We start from the raw sequence: 22,423 nt of genomic DNA on the forward strand, positions 1-22,423 counted from the left end.
AATTGTAATACACACGCATGATCGTGCGTAACACTCGTTGGAGTCGGAAGGTATGAAACAGCGGCTGCAGAATAAACAAAAAAATGGGTTAATAGGTTGGTTAATAGGGGGTATGGTCCCCTCTTATAGATATACAGGTCTCGCAGAGTGATTTCATACTTGAAATAAGGCAGTTTATCATTTCCTGTGGCAATTGGTCCCACTCGTTCAGCAACGCTGTTTTCATTCCCTGGATGGTTCCCGGAGGGGGGTTGCGAGTTGCAATTGCCCTCCCCAGAGCGTCTCAGACATGCTCTATAGGGTTAAGGTCTGGACATCTGGCTGGCCAATCCATCCGGCGAATATCCTCACTCTCTAGAAAATCGTCGAGCAGAAGAGCTTTATGTGGCCTCGCGTTATCGTCCATTAAAATGGACTCAGGGCCAACTGCACCCCTGAAAAGGCAATCATAAGGCTCCAAGACCTCATCCCTATACCTCACACCAGTCACAGTGCCTCTTTCAAAGACATGGAGAGGTGTGCGGCCATCCAACATGATGCCTGCCCAGACCATTAAACCTCCTCTGACATAATGGTCGATTTCGCGGACATTGGAGGGTAGGTAGCGGGTCCCTGGTTCTCTCCATATGAACGTACGGCGAGAATCGGTGCTTAGGCTGAACCGGGACTCATCAGTGAAGAGAACGGTCGCCCATTGATCCATACTTCAATCTCTATGCTCTCTGCACCATGATAAACGGATTCTCCTGTCCGTAGAAGTGAGCGGGACGCAAACAGCAGGTCTTCTTGTAAACAACCCTCTCTCATGAAGTCTTTTGGAAACAGTCACCCTTGATACACGGGTTCCTGTGGCTGCTTACAAGTCACGAGAGAGAGCTGAGAAGCTGTAGCACTCCTGTTACGCCTCGCTATAATCGACAGATGGCGATCTTCTCTTGCCGTCGTGGCTCTTGGACGACCTTGCCCAGGCTTTCTCTCGATGGATCCGGTATCCTGGAACTGTTTCCATAAGTTACACACGACGCTGGGAGTTAAATTGAACTCTCTACAAATCTGGACTTGTGATTGGCCTGCTTCTAGCCTCCCCACAATTCGCCACCTCATTCCATCATCTAAACGTTGGTGGTTACTCATTTTTACTGTTACAATTTGAAATTAACCGATTGCTGCAAAATGACATCAAGAAATTCGCCGATGTGTGCTAGCGAACGAAATGCGTCTTAACTTACGCGCGCTTATAAAGCCCGTTTCTCTACTGGCTCCGCCTACACACACGTGTACGCTTACGTATTTGACGTACAAGATTTGCATTTTTGTCTAGAAGCAGTGGTTTTACATTCAGTTCAGTTCTTTTCATGAAATTTGATAAAATATGCAAATTCTCTTAATTTATTTCACCAGTGTAGCTTAGTTGGTAGAGCACCCGCCCGGAAAACAAGCGACCGATGCTCGAGTCCCCGTGGGGGCAGAGATGAATTTTCTTCCTTGTAATCATCATGTCTAAACATATAACCAGTTTTCCGAGGGATCTTGTATTTACAACATATTCATACACATTTCCCAGCATCGCCCAAGGTTTCTTCGACCACCTGATTCTTCCAACTTCATTGAGACAAAGCGACGGGTCATGATCTGGCTAGAAGGAAGAAGTAATGTCCCCCCCCCCCCAATGGTATCAGACCCACTCGTAAGCCCTCCAACGGCTGTATTCACCGACACAGTTTGAACTACAATCGTAAGTGAAAGAAGGTGAGATCGAAACGGATTGGTTAAATTCAGGATTTTAACCAATCCGTGTCGATCTCTAATCCTTCATCCTGCGATTGCAGTTTAAACTGTGTCGGTGAATATGGCTGTAAATGGGGCTCTGTGCGCAATGGTAATGAATTCTTTGAATAAAAATCGTGTGTGTGTGTATGAAATTAATGTACTTTAGTTTGGATGACCGGAATTATATAAAACGGAATTTGCACTTTAAAATTGATTACTTTCCTTTACGTATTCGTTTGATAGTGTAATAGTAAATCCTAAATCCAACGGGTTATTTGTAACGATTTTAATTATTGTTAATACTAATCGTAATTAATTATGACACAATACAATAAAAGCGAAATCGTTAATTAATCTCCAATTGATTAAATGACGATAACTAACGATTCTACTAAATCCAGCAGAGCTTTTATAGCAATTAATTATCATTTTTCTAATCGTTAATGAATAATTAATGATTAATCAAGGATATCACACGGGGCGGCGGGATCTCGTATGAATCAGTATGAAGATAATCCCTATAGTGAAAGTTGTTGCCGCTCTCTACGGTCGTGGCCTACCCTCATCTCACCACGTTCGTGGTTTGGGAACGACCCGCTAAATCCTCCTAATTAGTGGTGCGATAGTGATAGTACACGTCTTAGAGAACGGTACAAAAGAATTGATATAGAAACGTGATAATATATACCATCAGTTCACTATTTATGAGTTATGATTATATTAGTTATGAAATTTCAGGTTTATATTCAAAGTTTATGTTGGTTAATCGATTCATTAAAAACGGGCTTTTTTCCGTTCGAAGTAAATAAATAAATTATAGTGATTAATGAATTGATTTATTAATTATCAAATTCTAATTATTAACTAATAATAACAACTGACTCTTTATCAGGTTGTAGTTAAATATATGTATTTTAAAAGGATGGAATGAACTCCACGTTAGTTTGGATGACATGACACCCACTTATAAAATGGGTACTTTGCACTTTAAATATAAGTGCAAAGTATCCGTTTTAAATGAAAAGTATCCGTTTTAAAGTGTAAAGTGTTCGAATTATAGTTCCATGTAACAAGTGCAAAATATTCGAATTCAAGTGCATTTAATATTACTCCGAATAAAAATAGCATAGCATCTTTTCAATTTTTTTGCTTTTTAGTACATACATTTTATAATTACTTTTTCATCATTACCATGTTGTGCTGTTCAGGTTCATGCGAAAGCCTTGACTCATGAAGAACGACGAGAATTCCGCGAACTTTTGGCTGTTCATTGGAGGAAAGCCTTAATGAGGAAAAAGTACTACATGGTTTTCTTTTGGCTCCATTCCCTTTAATTTGCACGATATGGTTCAAGTAAAAGGTCATTCGTCTTCGCTCGCTCGGGATGAATAATTAAACTTGAACAAGATACGCGCCACGATTATTTTAAGGAACTATAAATTATAATAATAATAATTTTTCTTGGTCTTTGTAAACTTGGTTCTATAGAGCGAGGTAAAACCTATCCGTGTTGGCCTGTCGAGTGAAATGAAAAAGTTTCCTATCCACGCTCACTTTGGTACGCATTATAATGAAAGAACTAGCAGTTGTCCGAGGCATAAGCGGTGTTGGAAATTGATTTGAGCCGGCATAGACTACTACTACTACTAAACCACACATACACCTCGTAAATCAGGGGTCTTCAACGCTTAGCCCCTCGGGCCGCATTTGGCCCTCGAAGTTCTTCGTCGTGGCCCGTCGATAATTTTCTGAAAATGCTCGAAAACCTTGAAAAACAATTAATTCTAGAATTAATGAAAGAAAAATAATTTAGAATTAATGAAAGAAAAAGTTTAAGAACATTGATGAAAGAAATGATTTGGAAGTTGACGCAAGAAATAATTTCCAGAGTTGATAAAAGAAATAATGTCAGAATTGATGAAAATGCAGAATTAATGAAAGAAATAGTTCTAGAATAAATGAAAGAAATAATTCTAGAATAAATGAAAGAAATAATTCTAGAATAAATGAAAGAAATAATTCTAGAATAAATGAAAGAAATAATTCTAGAATAAATGAAAGAAATAATTCTAGAATAAATGAAAGAAATAATTCTAGAATAAATGAAAGAAATAATTCTAGAATAAATGAAAGAAATAATTCTAGAATAAATGAAAGAAATAATTCTAGAATAAATGAAAGAAATAATTCTAGAATAAATGAAAGAAATAATTCTAGAATAAATGAAAGAAATAATTTCGGAACAAATATTGATCAAAAACTCAGTATTAATGTAAGGTTCAGGAGAAAAGAGGTTGGAAAAAGGCCGAGGAGAAACAGGAGTCGCGAGAGAGAGAAACGAGAACGAGTTGAGACATTCGAAAAAGAGAAGTAGTGTAAAAGTTTGTACCGAAGAGACAGGACGGTTTTGTGGGAGGTTTTGGATAATATATTAAATAAAGTGTTGTTTTCTTCCTTTTGGGAGTCTAGAATCCAGTTATTTCGCCCTGGAATCGTAGTGGAGGTACAGCCGAGGACCTACGACCGATAAGAAGAAGAGGGGAACTTTACTGGCGCAGTCGACAGGATGAGGTCGTAGCTTCAACGACTCAAGATTGCGAGCTGAATTCGAAGAAGAGTGTCCTAGCGACGGTGGAACCACCCGGTTCGTATAGAAGGATAGTAGCAGCGTCAAGCACCCACGCTGTTTTTTTTTTCGTGAAGTCAACCCGACAACCGGTGCTGAGAGGGGCAATCCTGCCCAGGCAAAAAGGAGCAAGTGTTGTACGGCGGTATCGAGACCATAAATAAAGATGGCGTATTTGGCAAAGGGGAACAAGGAGGATCTGGAGACCATGGCCGCCAACTTGGGGTTAGAAGTCCGACCGGAGTTCAACTTAATGCAGCTAGTGAGTACCATACATTAAAGTGAACTGTACAACGAAGCGACGTGCAGAGAGATGCTGAAAACGATCATAGGCAATAGGAAAGAAAGAGAAGAGATGGAGGAGAGGCGTAGAGAGAAAGAGATGGAGGAAAGGCGTAGAGAGAAAGAGATGGAGGAGAGGCGTAGAGAGAAAGAGATGGAGGAAAGGCGTAGAGAGAAAGAGATGGAGGAGAGGCGTAGAGAGAAAGTGATGGAGGAAAGGCGTAGAGAGAAAGAGATGGAGGAGAGGCGTAGAGAGAAAGAGATGGAGATGGAGGAGAGGCGTAGAGAGAAAGAGATGGAGATGGAGGAGAGGCGTAGAGAGAAAGAGATGGAGGAGAGGCGTAGAGAGAAAGAGATGGAGGAGAGGCGTAGAGAGAAAGAGATGGAGATGGAGGAGAGGCGTAGAGAGAAAGAGTTGGAGGAGCGGCGTAGAGAGAAAGAGTTGGAGGAGCGGCGTAGAGAAAAGGAGATAGAACATGAACTCGAAAGACTGAGGATCAAGACAGGAGTCAGAAGAGAGGAGAATAATCAAGCTGGGCGCGGCAGAACCCCCAGCCGGGATTTCCAGAACATGATGCAAAAGTTCAGAATGGAAGAAGACATAAGTCTGTACCTGGTGCTGTTCGAGCGGCAAGCTCGTCGCGCGGCCCTGGCACGGGAAGATTGGTTAGCTGAGCTCTTGGGACTTCTTTCCTACGAGATGAACCAGTTAATTGCCCGCGAGCCGGAAGAGCAAGTACAGGACTATAATCAAGTTAAGGAATTGTTATTGCGGAGATTCAAACTCACCCCAGAGAAGTTCCGACAGATGTTTTCTTCGCACCACAAGAATCAAGAGGGCACCTGGAGAGATTTCTACCACGAACTGTGTACCTATTTTGATGGATGGACGGAGGCTTTGGGGGTCACGACGTTTGAGCAACTAAGAGATTTAATCATCAGCGATCAAATGAAAAAACGCGTTCCAGCAGATTTTAAGGAACACTATCTGGACGAATGGAGTGATATGGTGTCACCAAGTGAGCTATCGGAGAAACTAGATAGATTCGATGATGTGAAGAGGACTCTGAAGACACCCTTTCCTAGTGACAGGACGAGAACCCCAAGACCGGTTCATCAAAATCCGAGATGGAAAGCCAGCGAAAACCAGAGACTTCAGGGTGAGTCCTTCCCACCTAAAGCGACGATGGGCTCGAATACCAGAGAGAGAGCCGCAGTCACTTGTTATGCGTGTGGAGCAGAAGGCCATATAGCAAGGTTTTGTTCTGCAAGAGGCCAGCAGGAGCCATTGAGTCGGGCCCAGGTGAACTCTGTGCAGACAGAAGAGGGGGACACGATTGAAGAAACCACAGTTCTAACAGCACATATCACGGTGCCGGCAGCTGGTGTTGGTGCGGACATTGACACACCGCAGACCGTGAGTTTGAAATGTGGTCAGAAGACAATAAGAGGCGTAGTTGATTCTGGGACCCAGATCTCAGTCGTTAGATCTGATTTGGTTGAGATCGACGACAGTGAAGGCGAGGGGAGAATAAGGATCAAGTCCGCATTTGGCGAAAGTGAGATAGCCCCTCTCAAAATATGTATGATGAAGATCAGCGACGGCAAACACGGATACGTGCCAATTACTTGCGCAGTGTCGAGTCGCTTGATAAATGAAATGTTAATATGTCCGACGGCATACGACGCACTCTTGGAAAATGTACCAGTTCCAAGTCCGATCAATGAGCCGAGCCGTAGGGACGGTGTGTGTACTTCATCTGCCGATGGCAAACAGAAGGCCAACAACGGCAATAACAACGATTTTTGCATACCTAACGAAGAACTTGAAGAGAGGATCATATCCCAAGTCGAGAGCTACTTCACCGAGTTCAACATCATGAAGAACAACTTTCTGCTGAAACAAATCCAGAGAAACAAGGAGGGCTACATCAGCTTGAGGTTGGTCTCATCTTTCAGGAAGGTCAAGACTCTGACCAAGGACTGGAGGGTCGTCCGGTACTGTCTCAGGAACTCGAACAAATTCCAAGTCAACGGAGGAGGCACTAAAGTGCGCTGTATTGTGCCCGTACCGGCTTGCGAGACCAGATGCGCTAAAATGACCCCGGTCTGCAACATGCCGTCCGAGGGAATGACACCCAAGTCAGTGTCGCAGTTTATATCAGAACACGGAGAAGTCGTCGACGTGGCAGTCGTCAATCGAGGATCCAAGATACCATATGTCTGTACGAGGCGCTGTCCCTACGTCAACGGGAACATGGTGAAGAAGACGCTGGCCCTCGTCAAGTGCAAGACCAATCGGGACGCGTCCGCATCCGAGGGCAAGGCCTCGCAGCTCAAGGAGATGAACTCGAAACGATACGACGATGGTCATGCTGTCAACAGGAGGAGATCGGCAACGAACCAGTTCCCGGCTAGGCAGGAAACGTCCAAGCAATCGGACTGGCGATTGTTTTCGTGCCCATTTGCCAAAGGAATCAACAGAGCTCCGAACCGGCAGTCGAAGACCGAGAAAACCAGAAGCCAACCGGCTAAATCTTCAATCGTCAACAACGGCGTACCCAGGAATCAGGGCAGGGAAAGGTCATCCTTCTCTTGTGCCGGTGGTGACCACCACCCCATAAACTCTTGGATGAACAACCGTTATTTGCCATTCAAGGGTGGTATGGCCGCCGCCAAAGTAGCTGCTACTGCACGGTACAACACTCGCCTACCGGATAGCGTCACGCGTTGGCCTGGGGGACCCGAAAGGGTGATACGCAAGATAATGCCGACGCCCTGTCACAGTAGCAGTGAGAAACCGAGTTACGCTCTTGAAGCATCATCATCATTTAAAAATGATGGATGTGCTTTTCGATGATGGGACGTGTAAGGTTCAGGAGAAAAGAGGTTGGAAAAAGGCCGAGGAGAAACAGGAGTCGCGAGAGAGAGAAACGAGAACGAGTTGAGACATTCGAAAAAGAGAAGTAGTGTAAAAGTTTGCACCGAAGAGACAGGACGGTTTTGTGGGAGGTTTTGGATAATATATTAAATAAAGTGTTGTTTTCTTCCTTTTGGGAGTCTAGAATCCAGTTATTTCGCCCTGGAATCGTAGTGGAGGTACAGCCGAGGACCTACGACCGATAAGAAGAAGAGGGGAACTTTACTATTAATGACAGAAATAATTCCATAACTGGCGAAAATACACAATTACTGAAAGAAATAATTTCGGAATTAGTGAAAGAAATAACTTATTTCTCTCAATGATGGAAATGAATTCGTTATTTCTGATAGAAATTATTTCACAATCAATAAGTGAATAATTGAATAATTATTGGAAGAAATGGTTTCGAGATATATTGAGAAGGAAAACAATATCAGAATTCCGAGGGAGATGCCATTTGATCATTTTTGTCGCACCACCGTCATTTTCTGCACACGAGGGCTAATTAGACCGGGACCTACAACTTATTGCCGATTCCGAACGGCAGGCTTGAGGATGATGTCACTCTCCGCTATTCATACGATGGTTTTTAACAGGTGGCTGATACGAAGATACATTTTGGAAAGAGAGAAAATTCAGTGTTAAATTTACGAACGAAACGAAAAAGCTAGCAAGCATCCAGGGGCCTTCCTGTAATCGTGATTGCAGCGGGTACTACAAAGTACTAACGAAGTAGCGAAAAATATCTCTGGACAGCAAAGGATTTCAATTTACTGGATGGGAAATCTTCCTTACCTCGATTGGCTGCCTTGGCGGCGACTGAGCAGGTTTGAAGGACACCATGATCTCTTCTTCTTCCTGCGAGGTATCGAAAGCTCTCTGCCGTCTTATGGAAGCTCTTGACGTGGCTGCTCGAACCAGTCGGTGCTGCTTGCCCCCGGAAAGATCCACCTCCATCACGTCTTCGTCGGTGTCCTCCTCACTTCCGAGGTATTCGTAGGCCGACTTGCTCTTGCTGATCCTGGCCGAAGACGTCGATGACCCCGGGGTACTGGCCGTCTTCTGCTTCGAGGCACTGCGCGAGCGACGCTTGGACGGGTGTGGTTGCGGCATGTATGCCTGAGTGGCCGACGACGTTGTCTTGTGGGCCCTTGGTGAAAGGGTCAGATACGCTGGCAGCGAAAACCTGTCGCGGAACGTGAGCTCCGTTTGGGTTGCCTGCGTCTTCATCGCTCTGCGGGGCTTGCGATAACCTGGGGTTGGAGAGTATAAACTGACAAATTAGTTACATCCATAATAGGTTTTGGAATTGTTAGAATAGCACTAAAAGCAGTTGTTTTTCAGACTCAGTGGAACGTGAAAAATAAATAAATATATATTCTGAAGCAGAGGCTAAACTCACTCAGGTTTTGGTCCGGTTTGATTGCTATCGTCGTCATCGTTGACGATGACACCGCGACACTGTCACCGAGGTCACTCCAGTGTCGGACGCTTCTGTCCAGGAGACGTTCCTTGGATCTGTTCCGAAGAGTCATGGCGGGCGGGGAGAAAGCCCTCCTGTGAGCGTTAAGTGGCGTAGACGTCGCAGCTGGAAGGGGTTCCAGTTCGGTGACGAACACCACGTCCTCCAGCCCACCACCGACGGTGTTGCTACGAACGAGGGAACCGTTGTCGAAACTCACGTGTTTGGGTCGGCGGTCGTCCAAGCTGATGTCTGGAGTTTTGACGGCGCGGGGGATTATTATAGTCCTGTGGGAGGTGACGTCATTTAGCTCGTCCACACTGTGGCTGCCTTGAATGTACTGGAAGAAAAAAAGACAACGGATACACGCACGTGAAGTAAAAAAAATATTTTATTAAAAAATGCGCCGTAGAAAAGTGTGGTTTCCTACTATACCTTATGGCAGGCAATGTTTGTCGAAATTCCCATCAGAGGGCGCCTTTTCTTTTATCATACCGTGCAGATTGCTCAACGGAGAAAAGTACATAGCAACGAAAAGAGATCCTACGCAGCGAAATGGGATTCATTAAAGGAAATGCAACTTTTCTCATGAATAGCAACATATCTCGCAGTATCAGTAGAGGGAAAACAGCTGGCAACACTTCTTGGAACGCGAAACAATGCATTTACACAACACCTTCCCTTATGCACCAACTTTTAATAAAATTTCCAGATACACCCATCCTTTGGGAACGCTTAGATGTCTTTAAGAAATGTAAAATGTGTCCGGTCCTTCAATGTTATGCACCAACTCGCTAGAAATTCCAGAGAGGAATGCTTACGAGATGCTTGCACAGTTAGTTCAGTTGTAGGGTCGGTAAAAATGTCGATAGAAATTTTCCAGAATGCATGTACTGTTCGGTAGTAGTTGTTACTGTTCAGAATTGGCCTTCTGCAGTTTCATTATATATCGGTTGGAATGCTTTCTGCATCAGTTTGAAATGCTCTCCAAAACAGTATTCAGAATAGTTTTTTTTTACATTTTCCCATTTTTCTCGCAGTAGATTTTGTAGTTCCCACACGTTCTATTGCACCTGCCGACACCACAGTAAGGGTGCTGGATGGAATTGGTTTCTGAAGAGTAAGCAAGCCATATCAGATGGATGACATTCTGAATCTCTCCAACGCACCAACACTTCAGATATTCTGTGTAGGCAAGCATGGCCGTCCATTTGCAGAACATCCAGATCCGTTTCTCTGCAGAGAAGACGAACAAGACCTAGTGTGTTTTCCATGGTGGGTCTTTACTTTTCATACATGGATAAAAGTTATTGAGATGGTTGAAGAGGTGAGAAAAACAGAGTGAAATGGTTCAAGTATTTCCCGGACCACCATTTTAACAAGTATACCTGCTGCAATGTTCCTGGTGAACATGCCACACGCAACAAAAAGTATCTCAGAATGTGTAAGACCTGCAAACTGTCTTGCAAGAACGATAGGAAAGCTTCACTTCACGGCCGTGTGAAGGGCGTGCCACACCATCATTGAGAACATGCACTGAAGATCGAGGTGGCCAATTCTCTACCGACACACAAGGCAGAACCAAAACTAGGGGGGGGGGGTGGAATCTTGAGGGTTGGAGGCAAAATTTAGCCATAAAAAGGGAGGAAAAAAGATTTTACTTAAAAAAAATGCTTTGTTAAAAACAACGCAGCTTGTGTGAAATAATTCAATAATTATGCAATTATTCATTTATTGATTGCAAAATAAAAATTCATTTCCCTCATTGATAGAAATAAGAAATAAGTTATTTCTTTCATCAATTCTAGGATTTTTTTTCATTATTTCTGTATTTTCATCAATTCTAGGATTTTTTTTTCATTATTTCTCTATTTTCATCAATTCTAGGATTTTTTTTTCATTATTTCTGTATTTTCATCAATTCTAGGATTTTTTTTCATTATTTCTGTATTTTCATCAATTCTAGGATTTTTTTTCATTATTTCTGTATTTTCATCAATTCTAGGATTTTTTTTTCATTATTTCTGTATTTTCATCAATTCTAGGATTTTTTTTCATTATTTCTGTATTTTCATAAATTCTAGGGATTTTTCATTATTTCTGCATTTTCATCAATTCTGGCATTATTTCTTTCAACAATTCAATTTGTGTGGGGGAAACAAAATCATGGCAGCTTTCTCATTTACGGCCTTGCCGCAAGACATGACATTCATGAGAAAAGTTACATTTTTTAACGATCAAATCAAGCTCTGTGTGGAATCACGGCGACTTTTCCCCTCACCCTGTGCTCTCTGCTGCTGCCCAATTTGCACCATTTCGAGCACATTAGGGCACACACAAGTCCTTAGCTGAAACTAATGATTATGTACTCTTTCATCCCCTTTGACAGTGTCCGCCATAAGTTAGAGCACATAATCTCGATATTGCTCAGCAGAACAATTTTTATAGAGCAATGCAAGCTGATTTATGGAAAATTCCCAGACGTAAAAATCATTGCTGGGAAAATTCACGGACGACAGTTCGTCACCAGTAAGTGAGTGATCATTTTCATCAATATGAGTGAATGTATGAGTGAGTGAGTGAACGAATGAATATGCGCTCCTTCCCTTAATCATCGCTGCTCCCCAGTTTAACAAAGAATCTATTCCAAAAAGCTTTGTGGAGACAAAGGTCAGTGGCGCACATTTTGAGAACCCCCTGAACTAGTGAATATACTAGTGAGTGAGTGACCTAGTGAGTGAGTGACCATATATGAGTGACCTAGTGAGTAACTTTATGAGCTACCGAAAGAGTGGATCAATGTACTTTTCATCCGACTGGTTGAGTGGCAGTATGAGTCAAGGGGTCACTGACTGAGTGAGTGACTCACCCAGTCATTCACTTACTTGCTTTATCACCCATTCGATCATTCCGTCAATCACTCGATCATTTGTTCACCACTCTTGATCATTCACTCACTCTCTCTATTTTTCACTCGATCATTTTCTCACTCACTCATTTACTCATCTGTTCACTTGTTCATTCTACTTACTCGCTCACTCAACTTTTCTCCCCTGCTTCTCTACTCATTCATTCGATCACTCACCCCGCTCATTTGCTCACTTAACCACCTACTCACTCACCAAGTCCCTTTGTTGATGAATTTTCCTAACGGGGAATTGTCATGTCGGTGATTTACGTGACGATGAATTGTTGGCGGTGAATTTTCCGCACATGATGCAAGTTTCATTCCATAATTGTTAAAAGAATATTCAATAACTATGGCAAAGGGCGTCGGCCACCAGGGATAATCAATCTCTCGTAATCACTTACTTGCACTTCTCCGAGATTCCGCGAGTCGATCACTAGCTGTGAGGGTCGCTGCAAATTCCTAGCGGCGTATTCCCGGTCGGTTTCGAGAGCCGAATGCTGACTCGTGCTACCGATACTCGCCGTGCTCTCGAGCTTCCGCCGACGTATGTACACGTCGCCCGGTATCGACTCGACATCCATCCAGTACGCTCTAGACGGGTCGTATTGGCACACAGTTTTCGGTCTCTTCCTGAAACCGGCCAGAACATACTCCTCCTCGTCCGTACTGCGATCGTCGTATGTAGACTTGGGGTCGTCGTCGAACGTCCTCTCGGAATCGTAAGGCGTCGGTGTCGGCGCGGCAGTGACGTCACCCGATTGAGTCGTCGATTCCTGTTTAGACCGCATGTAGACATTCTCATCACTGTTGGAATGCTTCTTCCGGTGGATGCAGGAGAATAGGATGGATTTCTTGCTGCAGGGGGTGCTACCATCTTCGGGGTTCGTGAAACATCCCAGTAACTTGATGGAACGGCCACTCTCTAATACTTCGACCTGTACATATTGTGCGAGTGAAAAGAAGAAAATTTATATACAGTAAAGAGTAAGTTTTATGTACACTACAATATGAACGTATATATCACCATTTAAAACGCAATACCTCATCCATTTGAGTACGTGAGTTTGTTTTTTGTCAATATAGTCGCTACTATTTATTCATTAGCTGTATGTACAGATTGCACATTTTTTTTTTCGAAGTAGTCACCAAAATTACGTAGAATGTGTTGCCAAACATGTAGAAAAAACGCCAGACATCAAAGAAAGTGACTTACTGCCGAATAATTGCCTACAAGTGTTGAACCTGGGGATCTTCATCGCATTACCCGCGGGCCTCTTGTGCTTCCTCTCTCCCTGTTCTTTGAGATAGGATAGTTCTTTGGTTACCAAAGTTTGGTAACATGCATATTGTGCAGCTTATTGGGCTCTGTGGGCCCTTAATAAAATGCCAAACATTGCCCACGCTGTGCCAACGGTTGGAGGTGCCTGCGTTAAGCAATGGACGCTATGATGTGATTCTTCGTAATCAGGGATTAATCTGAAGTCTCAGGTGCTCAAATCTTGTGTCAGGGAGATTGGAACAGCACTTTTGACCCCCCGGTGTTGGCATCATCAACCAGAGTTTGTATTGCATGCGTTCGAACACTCTAGTTCATTGAACGCTCTAACTCTAGCCCATCTTGGTACTATTCAGCAACGCAATCGCCTGATTAACCATTCCAGTCCATCGGCGTCCCTCTTGGGGAGAGGATACTCAAGAATGGTAACTCGTACTTTTTCGTATAGCACCAAGTGGACTTCCCATTAGAAGAGCTCTTGATTCAGTGCGCCCACAATACATAGGAGCCTCGTTTACATGTGTAAGATTGGGGGGGGGGGTTGCTTTGGTGATTATTACCAGCAAATGGCAACTCTTTCTTTTCGTAGGGAAAAAAAGGAGGGATGGAGATTCCTCAAAAGCAATCTTTTTTTTTGAGGAATGGTGGGTGACTCCAACCTCCTTTCCCATAAGCCTTTGCGCCGCGAAAACTATCACTAGCTCCTTTTGTCAGCAATCTTGAGCCATCCACTTCCGTTCAGCCCACGTGACCAGCAACGACTTCCGGCAAATAGGGGAGGGGATACCGGCTCAAACTAACGCCATGTAAACGGGTTGTAGCGAAAACCCCTGTCACCAGTTACTTCCCGGGATATTTTATTTCCCATGTAAACGGGGATATAGCAACACCACCATAATATAGTAATATACTGCAGAAAAAGGTAAATATATCGCATGCGTTGGCCTGCTATATCCAACAGCTACAGGTGAAATAACTTCTTCAGTGACGTAATGAGCTTCGCGAGGAGGCCTTCTGCTATAGGTGGTGTTCGCTATAGACAGTCACTTTGTCACACTTTTTCAGATTTTAATTTTTTCAAAGCTCTTTGAGATTCCCCCGTTCGCTCAGATTTCATCCGTGGCCTTATCAGGATGTCCGCAAAAAGATTGTTTTCAGGTTGGACGGGCGCTGGACATTGCCTGACTCTTTTTGCTCCATAACATCGCTGATATTATGTTTATGAAAAAACACGCCTTGTACGTATAATCAATCACTCTGCTGTCACGTTCACCAGACATATTTGAATCGTAATAACTTTATGCTGTAATGAGTCAACTTCTTGAACGTCTCCAGACTTTGTAATCAAATTTTGGATATTAAACGATATACGATTCAAGAGAGTATTTGGGTAACTTCCACGGCCGTCTTAACAGAACTACGGGCCAGCCCCGGGAAAAGTGATGTTCCAGTGGTTCCACCTGTGCCCGAGTGGCATGGTGGTAAGATACTCGTCTACCATCGTGAAGGTTGTTGTCTGGGTCCCGGGTTCGAACCCAAGGGAGGATATAGATAAGATATTTTCCCTAACGAACTCGAGGCGACCATCGATAGACAGCGCCTTCACTTCCAACACATCTCACTAATGGCAGTAAATTGCAATATAGCGATATGGCCAGAGTTGGTGTTTGGTGAAGTAGTGGTTCCACCTAGCTCGAAGTACCCACCTAACAATTTCCACACTTATTCTCGAAAACCATAGTATCAAATCTGATTATCACGAGTCCTCCGACGCACTTGATGCATCCGGGCTGAGCATGGGTGGGCTCATGCGTTAAGACGGCCTTGGTAACCTCACACCGTTTTTCGATAAAAATAAAGTTGTTTGAAACCATGATTATATAAATTACATTTTTCTACTCCTTTCCATCCGATATTTTCTCTCTCTCTTTCCAAAAGAAAGTCTCTTCGGTCTTCTGAAGAAACTTCCATTTCCAATAAATTGCGATGTACATAGACGCTGGGTACCACGGTACTTTCCACCAATAGCCTACATTATTTTTGTGGTACTGCAACGGGAGCATCATGCTCTTAAGGCACAGGAAATGAGTATAAGTAAATCAATGTAACAACTGAACTAAAGGAAAAGGCGGAGAGGGGAAAAGAAACTCCTGAAGAAATGAAACGGGACTGAGAAGCCACGTACAAGAAGGTGAAAGGTTGACCGATATCGATCCGTGCCCATCCTCACATCGGATCATTGCTGTTGTGCATGATTTGTTACTCCTTTTATAAGAAATCCCGAGCAAAATTGATCCGGTTCAAGGTAAGAAGTTTCCGGCAGTAAACGTCAAGAAATATCAATGGACATACTGTATATAGCAACATTACAAATCATTGAAGTGCTGATGAAAAAAAAAAATCAGACGTGGTTTTCTCAGGCTGAGCAAGAAAAATCCCAGTTCTTTGATACTCAAACAAATTTATTTCATACGAAAATCTTATGCGGTCGAATTTTTCGATTTTATGAATTCTTTATCTGATTTCGGTATCATCAGAACTCAAAGAATCATCTCAATAAATGTATTCGCATGCATTCGAGGTCTTTATGGATAGCTTCACGGTTAAATGGTATAAAAGCTTAAGTTGGCCTATTTAACTTGAGTCTGCTTCTATTGCAGATTCTACTTCCGAATCACTAATAGTTTTGCTTATCATTCACCAGATAGTTGGAGAGACTTGTTTCAAGACTTGTTGTAGTTTTCTCATTGCAAATATTTGTAAAATAATTTCCTGTTTCCATAAGATCTCTCGTCAATGAACTTTAATTAAGATGTACGCGAATGCATTCTCAGATTCTAAAAGTCCATATCTTGTAAACTTGTTCACCATGAAAAAATGGTGGCGTTCTCAGTTACTTTTGCCCATAACCAATGAACGGATAAAAAATGAAAAATTTTCTGCGAAAAATATGTCTTCTAGAAAATATTGAAAACAGTTTTATATACAGTACTTTATAACACGTAAGAAACACATCAATGAGAACTGGAACCTCTTCTGCCACCTATCAAATAAAATTGTTATAATTCTTCGCTTGAAATTGACAACTGGTTGTTGATTAATATGTTGCATTAAAAAACAATACTATATGATATTACTTGATAAAGACCGTAGGGAAAAACTTATATCTTCATACTATGCGTGTGTAGGCAACAAAACGAAGAACATCACGATTTCAAAAACTAAGGATTCTTGAATTGTCAATGAATAAATTTTGTGTTTGGATTAAAAAAAATTTAATTTTATTAATTCTAAAGTTTTCTCATATAAAAATGCGCAAAAACGCATTTATGATACTTGATTGAATAAAGTTTATATTCAAATTATTTTTAGTAAACTTTATGTAAAATTTTAATACGTTATATGATATATATGTGCTAAATTAACCCTTTGAAGGACATATCTTTCCAAAATCCATAGGAAAAAATGTAAACAGTGCGCCCACACTATGAGACCATCCTCCCTCTTTAAAGAAGAGTTATTGTATTGAGTTAATTGCTCTCATCAGGACGTTTTTATTTAGGAAATTCTCTCGCGACATTTTAAATCATGAACCCCCTCGCCCCAAGAGGATCTGACAACGCTTTGGGAACCACAATACAAAGGTGATAGAGGTGAAGAAAGGAAACTCTTTTAAGATAGTCGCATCTCAAGGGTGGAAAAATATTATTTGCCTCAGGCGGCAGACTTTCTAAGATCGGCACTGAACCTGCATTTTAAAGTTTTATGATAACATTACAAAACTTTGTTTGCAGTGCTTAGTGGTTACATCTTAGTCTTGATAGTGGTTTCATTTGGTAAGTGTACTTATTGTTTTAATTGGGTGATAATTACCCTATCGTCTAATTAAATCATTTCGTTGAGCTGTAATTGTACTATTAGTGAAAATTTTAACATAAAAGTTTGGGAGACTACTATATAGTATCCCAAACTTTTTCTTCCCCGTCAACCCCTTCTTCAAAGAAATTTTTTCTCTCATCGCTCCCAACTCAAGCGTACCCATAGGATCCTATGGGTATTTTATCGCTCCCTCGACTTTTCCCTCGCCCCCCCCCCCCTCGTGGAGCGATATTGTCCACTTTCGAAAACACTGGCCTCGCCGATCGGCCAGACTGAGTGGAAAAATCACAGCTCTTTCCTGCTGAGGACTCTGACTAGAACAAGTTGTGCGGAATCGTGCATTGATTACTGTCAAAAGCTTTCTTAAGGGTACTCCTTCCACAAGCCCCTTTTCCTCCAGCCAAAGTATTTTTAATAATTTATCTTAAATTTTTTTATATTAGTCGACTTTACTAGTTTGCACATGTCGCGATGATTCCTACCATTTTGCAAATGTTCTTGATTTTATGTATCTTATCTGTGTATATTTTTATGCTATTTGTAAAATTGAGACAGTGAATACAATTTTCCGACACGGCCACGCACTCCGGGGCAATGTGCTTAAATTGCGCAAATGTGACAGAGCCCTGCCGTATTCGGTAAGTAATTAAGATTAACTTTTCAATTAATTTAAGAGGTTAACACCAAAACAGACATCCTCGATCAGGCAGATTTACGTTGCAGACATAAAATAACAATTCCCTATATTTAATATATGTAATAAAAACAGAATTTATGTATTTATACTTTATTTGTCTCTAACTGTTCGCAGTTGGGTGAGATGGAAACAAACACTTTAAAAACTGAAACCTTAAGGCGGTAGTTGTAGTCACTTTTTCCAGTGGGGTGACTTAGGCACGACTTTGCATTCATTTTTCTCCATTATAACATATTGTATATGTGGTGTAGTGTGCATGATATTGTATCGTGTTCAATGTTTTCTGATAGGTTGTTTCCATGTATATAATAGTTCATAGCTAATTAGCGTAAACTAGCGTGTGCTTAATTGTTTTTTATTACATCAATTTTATTATTACTTCATTTTCTCTTATGCTAATCCTGATTGTATTGTGCTCAATGTTTTTTAATGGATTGTTTCCATACAGTGTATATAATTATTTCATTTGTTGAATAAATAGAAGATGCTCTCTGACCAGCACCTCCTAGAGATAGAAGGCCTCTGCACTGTTTGCCATAAACGTCATTCAGACTACCTAGCAAGTTTACCACATTTTGAAACACAGCATCCTATTTCGTTTCTTCTTATTTTGGCGTAGAATCTTCCTGATTGGCTCACAAATACCGCATAGTGATTGGATGTGAGGCATAGAAATCACCAATTCTGAGCACGATCATTTCTTTTCCTCACAACGATGATACTGGCACGAACAGGGAATTTTTTCCCTGAACATTCTGAGGGAAAACGGACTACTTACTGACGTCACAAGCAGACTGCGAAAGCCTTCCATCTCTAAGAGGGGAATGCTCTGACATGACCCAGCCTTACAGGAGGTGAAGAGAGAAAGTTGCCTTGTACAACAGCTCTGGGCGTGAGTGGTCATCAATCAATCAACCCATTATAACAAGTTACAAAATCATTATATATATCCTTACATTAAAGAAATAACTAAAAACTTTCTCTCTCTAGTGGTGCAATTTTTAGTAAAAAAGTTTATTAGTAAGTGATATAATACAAAAACTGCCCAAAATTTGTTCCCAAGAGTCACCCTACATTACGGAATGTGTATTCCGCGTCTGTCGTAGACGAATAATTAAAACTTTAGAGAACAAACCAATTCAAGATTACGCCGATTTTTAATTAGATATTGAACAGTTTGAACAGCGGAAGGCTTGATACAAATGCGGCGTCAAGCAAATGCAACGCCACTCCAATCGCGTAGTAACACAATCTCTGATCTGCCTGTAATAAATATTTGCTCGAACAAACGACAATCTATCATCCAATCTAGACTGCAACTGCACTTGCGCTTGTTTAAGTTTGGAGAAGGGACCGAGGCTCGATGCGTTTACCAGACAGACGAACGAGATGCACTTTGATCCAAGCTGATTCAATCTGGGTTGCTGTAACTTATGTAAATTTACGTATGTGTTCGGAAATTTATAAAACTATATCCCCCATTATATAATATCTCGCTAAGTGTTATAAATCCGGTTATTATGCATGATCACCGACCATTTCGGTAAATTTGATGAATTTCCCTGAATTCATCACTTTTACCGGCGATTATGCGTAATACCCAAGCGTTGTTTATTTATCGAACTTAAATTAATCAAACTATACGAAACGATTGACGATTATGCACAATCACCGATTTATCACATTTCCGTAACGTATAGATAGGAAAAGTTGAAACACTTATCATTATCCAGAAGAATTTTGGATAACAAAACGCCCGAAAATCACGGAGACACCCCCCCTACCAGAATGTATTCCTATACAGCTCATTTATATGAAAGTATGTTGTGGTGCCAAAAATATTTTTTTTTCATTTATTTCGATCTAAAAATTCCTATTTTTGCCAAAAGCGATAATATTTTGGTTTCGGTATATTGTGTGTGTGTGTGTGCTACTACTTCTAGGCACTGTCATTGGTATACCAGTGGATGCCGTGGGCTGAGATCATTACAGAGAGTATGTAAATGCGGATCCTTCAGGCACGAATTCAAAATGCGTGATTATTTTTCATTTCTTCTGCTTTCAAGATATTTCCGGACACCATTTCTGAAGCCACTACGCATTCCAGCGCTCGTTCAATTTCAAATATTTCCCACTGAATTCCTTCTTCACGGATGTATATTATATTCTAGCAGAATAAGAACAAAATTCCATTTCGAGTTTACTAAAGCTTTTTCCGGTCAATGAAATTCCCATTTTTTCTCTATTTTCCTCTGATAATTAAATTCGCTTCTATCATTAGAGTTATTTTTTATTAACTCGACATCGGACTAATACAGGGTGGGCAAAAAAGTCCATATATACAGGAACTTTAAAAATTCATAAAAAATGGAAAAATTGCCAAAATAAAAAACGGTTTGCAGGGTTAGCATCGCTAGGTCACGAGAATTTTTTTTGTCAGGGAAAAAACAACTGAAAAACAGCCGATAGGTGGTGCTGGGACGAGCGGTACGGTTCCGGGTGTATCGATCCGGTCCATCCGATCTGCCGGAATTGAAAGATGTGATCCGTCTCGAGAGGTATCATGTATATACATCCGGACCTGCTGCACTATGCCGTTGCTGGATTCGTGACTCGCCTGCAATGTGTTATCCCCTGTGGTGGTGGTGGTTATGTGGAACACATACTGCTGCAATAAACGATTTGGAGGCATTCTGTTCGTTATTTGCGTATCTTTTCTTTGACTTGTGTACGTCAGTGCCACCTATCGGCTGTTTTTGTTATTTTTTCCTTGTCTTAAAATAATGCCTGTGACCAAGCGATGTTAAAATTGGAAAACCGTTTTTCATTTCGGTAATTTTTCCGGTTTTTATGAATTTTTAAAGTTTCAACGGACTTTTGGCCCACCCTGTATTTTTATTTCTATGATAATTTATCATACTTAATAGGTCCAGAACTCTACCACTAATATAAGAGGGGTGATAGTACACGTTAAGACAAGCAACTTTTCTAGTAGACCCAGGGTCGCAAACGACTTTTTCATTTAGCGCATGTCAAAACGCAATGTAAGCCACCGGCACAAAAAAACAGGAAGGAAAAAAATTAACAGGAACCTGTGTGAGAGTGGCAAAGCCACATGGGTGTAATTTTTGAAAGCGTAGAATATGTACCATTTGACATTTATTATAGAAACAAAATATGATTTACGCGAGCACCCACAGCACCTAACTCTTAGGGTGACTGCTCAGGGTGAGCACCCACAGACCCAGTCTCCTACGTCATTGCCGAGGACGAACACCACAGTCTCACCACACCCTACGCTACGGCTGAAGACATTCATATTGATTGACCTGTATGACACATTCTGTGATATTGTAGGATATAGAGAATCGTTTACCGCTGTGCACAAACGTCTAAAACGCATTGTCCTCGACGTCACTGCTAAGGACTAGATGCCACAGGTCCCGGCTCCAACGTCGCTAATGAGAACGAGAAACTCTCCCTACCTCCTACTCCACCACTGAGGACGTAGCAATTGATGGACCGGAAAATAACCCGCGAGTATATATCGTAAAAGATACCGAAACGTTTACTGCTGTGAGGACGAGCACGCACAGCTCCCCGGCGCTCCATCGTCACTACTACTATTTCTTAACCGTACGTGCGCACCACGTACACATTCCTCTACGGAATATCTAACGAACTGGTACATGCCGGAATGCGTGTGTACGTGTTGTGAACCTAAGGTGAAGTTGGTTTCTGTGTAATGCTTGTTATGTGTAGTGCTCTCAACTGCCGTCAAATTCTCTAATAATGATTGATTAATTGCACCGTTGTGTAGGCCTGTTGATCTTTGTGGCGAGACTTTTTCCACGGGGAAATCGGATCGCATTTACGCTTCGGAGTTGGAAATCACAAAAAATCAATTTCAGCCGACCACCACTGTGGCGACGGTGGGGATCGAACCCTGGCCCTTCGAGGACGTGCAGCCATTGACCACAGAGACCACAGACTCGTGTGCCTCTGCTGAGGACGCACACTTACTCGAGACACAGATTTAACATGGTACTCCTGTTCCGAAAGGTAAGACGTATTTTACGTCAAAAATAACTATACGGTACAAAGTTATTGTAAACAAAATGTGTACAAAACTCACGTAATAAGCGTGGTGAACCAGTTTCGGAAGGTAATACGTCAAAAAAGGGCCTAAAGTTACCTCTGTGCTGTAATGGAAGAAAATATCCCTCGTCCCCCACACATTATATTGTTGGCGAGAATACAAAAGAATATATTTTTTCGCCCCTCCCCCCCGTAATTGCCTGTGAATGGATGGATACGATCTTTTCCCTCTCACACGTGTATGAAATTTTCTTGTCACTATTCATTATGTGGAAAAAGGCATATTTTCGGAAGTGATGATTTTCCGAAGTACTTCTGAAGTGATGCACGTATTTATTCTTCGGAGTAGCGGGTTATAGCCCTAGGTCCTATGGAGAGAAATTATTTGCCTTGACGTGTAACTATGACCCCCTCTGTGATTTTGGTGGCAGAGTTTTTTGCCACCCTGCATATAAGATGAGACATTTTCACAGGGTGGTACAAAGTTTCGCATAACAAC

General features: G+C 41.8%; 1 protein-coding gene across 4 annotated transcripts in view; it reads right to left on the reverse strand.

Annotated features, from left to right (window-relative positions):
- The window catches only part of LOC149081649 (uncharacterized), a 558,055-nt gene that overhangs the window by 60,363 nt on the left and 475,269 nt on the right, over positions 1-22,423 (reverse strand). For all 4 annotated transcript variants that reach the window (XM_089237063.1, XM_089237062.1, XM_089237066.1 and 1 more), the window contains 3 exons: positions 12,376-12,909; positions 9,004-9,403; positions 8,397-8,854 (listed from right to left, as the gene is read on the reverse strand). In XM_089237063.1, coding sequence (XP_089093189.1) covers positions 8,397-8,854; positions 9,004-9,403; positions 12,376-12,909 — 1,392 coding nt within the window. The remainder of the gene's footprint in view (positions 1-8,396; positions 8,855-9,003; positions 9,404-12,375; positions 12,910-22,423) is intronic.

Source organism: Pholcus phalangioides, unplaced genomic scaffold, assembly GCF_987345545.1.
Source record: "Pholcus phalangioides strain wild (caught in Gottingen) unplaced genomic scaffold, Ppha-v1.0 ptg000009l_1, whole genome shotgun sequence".
NCBI lineage: Eukaryota > Metazoa > Arthropoda > Arachnida > Araneae > Pholcidae > Pholcus > Pholcus phalangioides.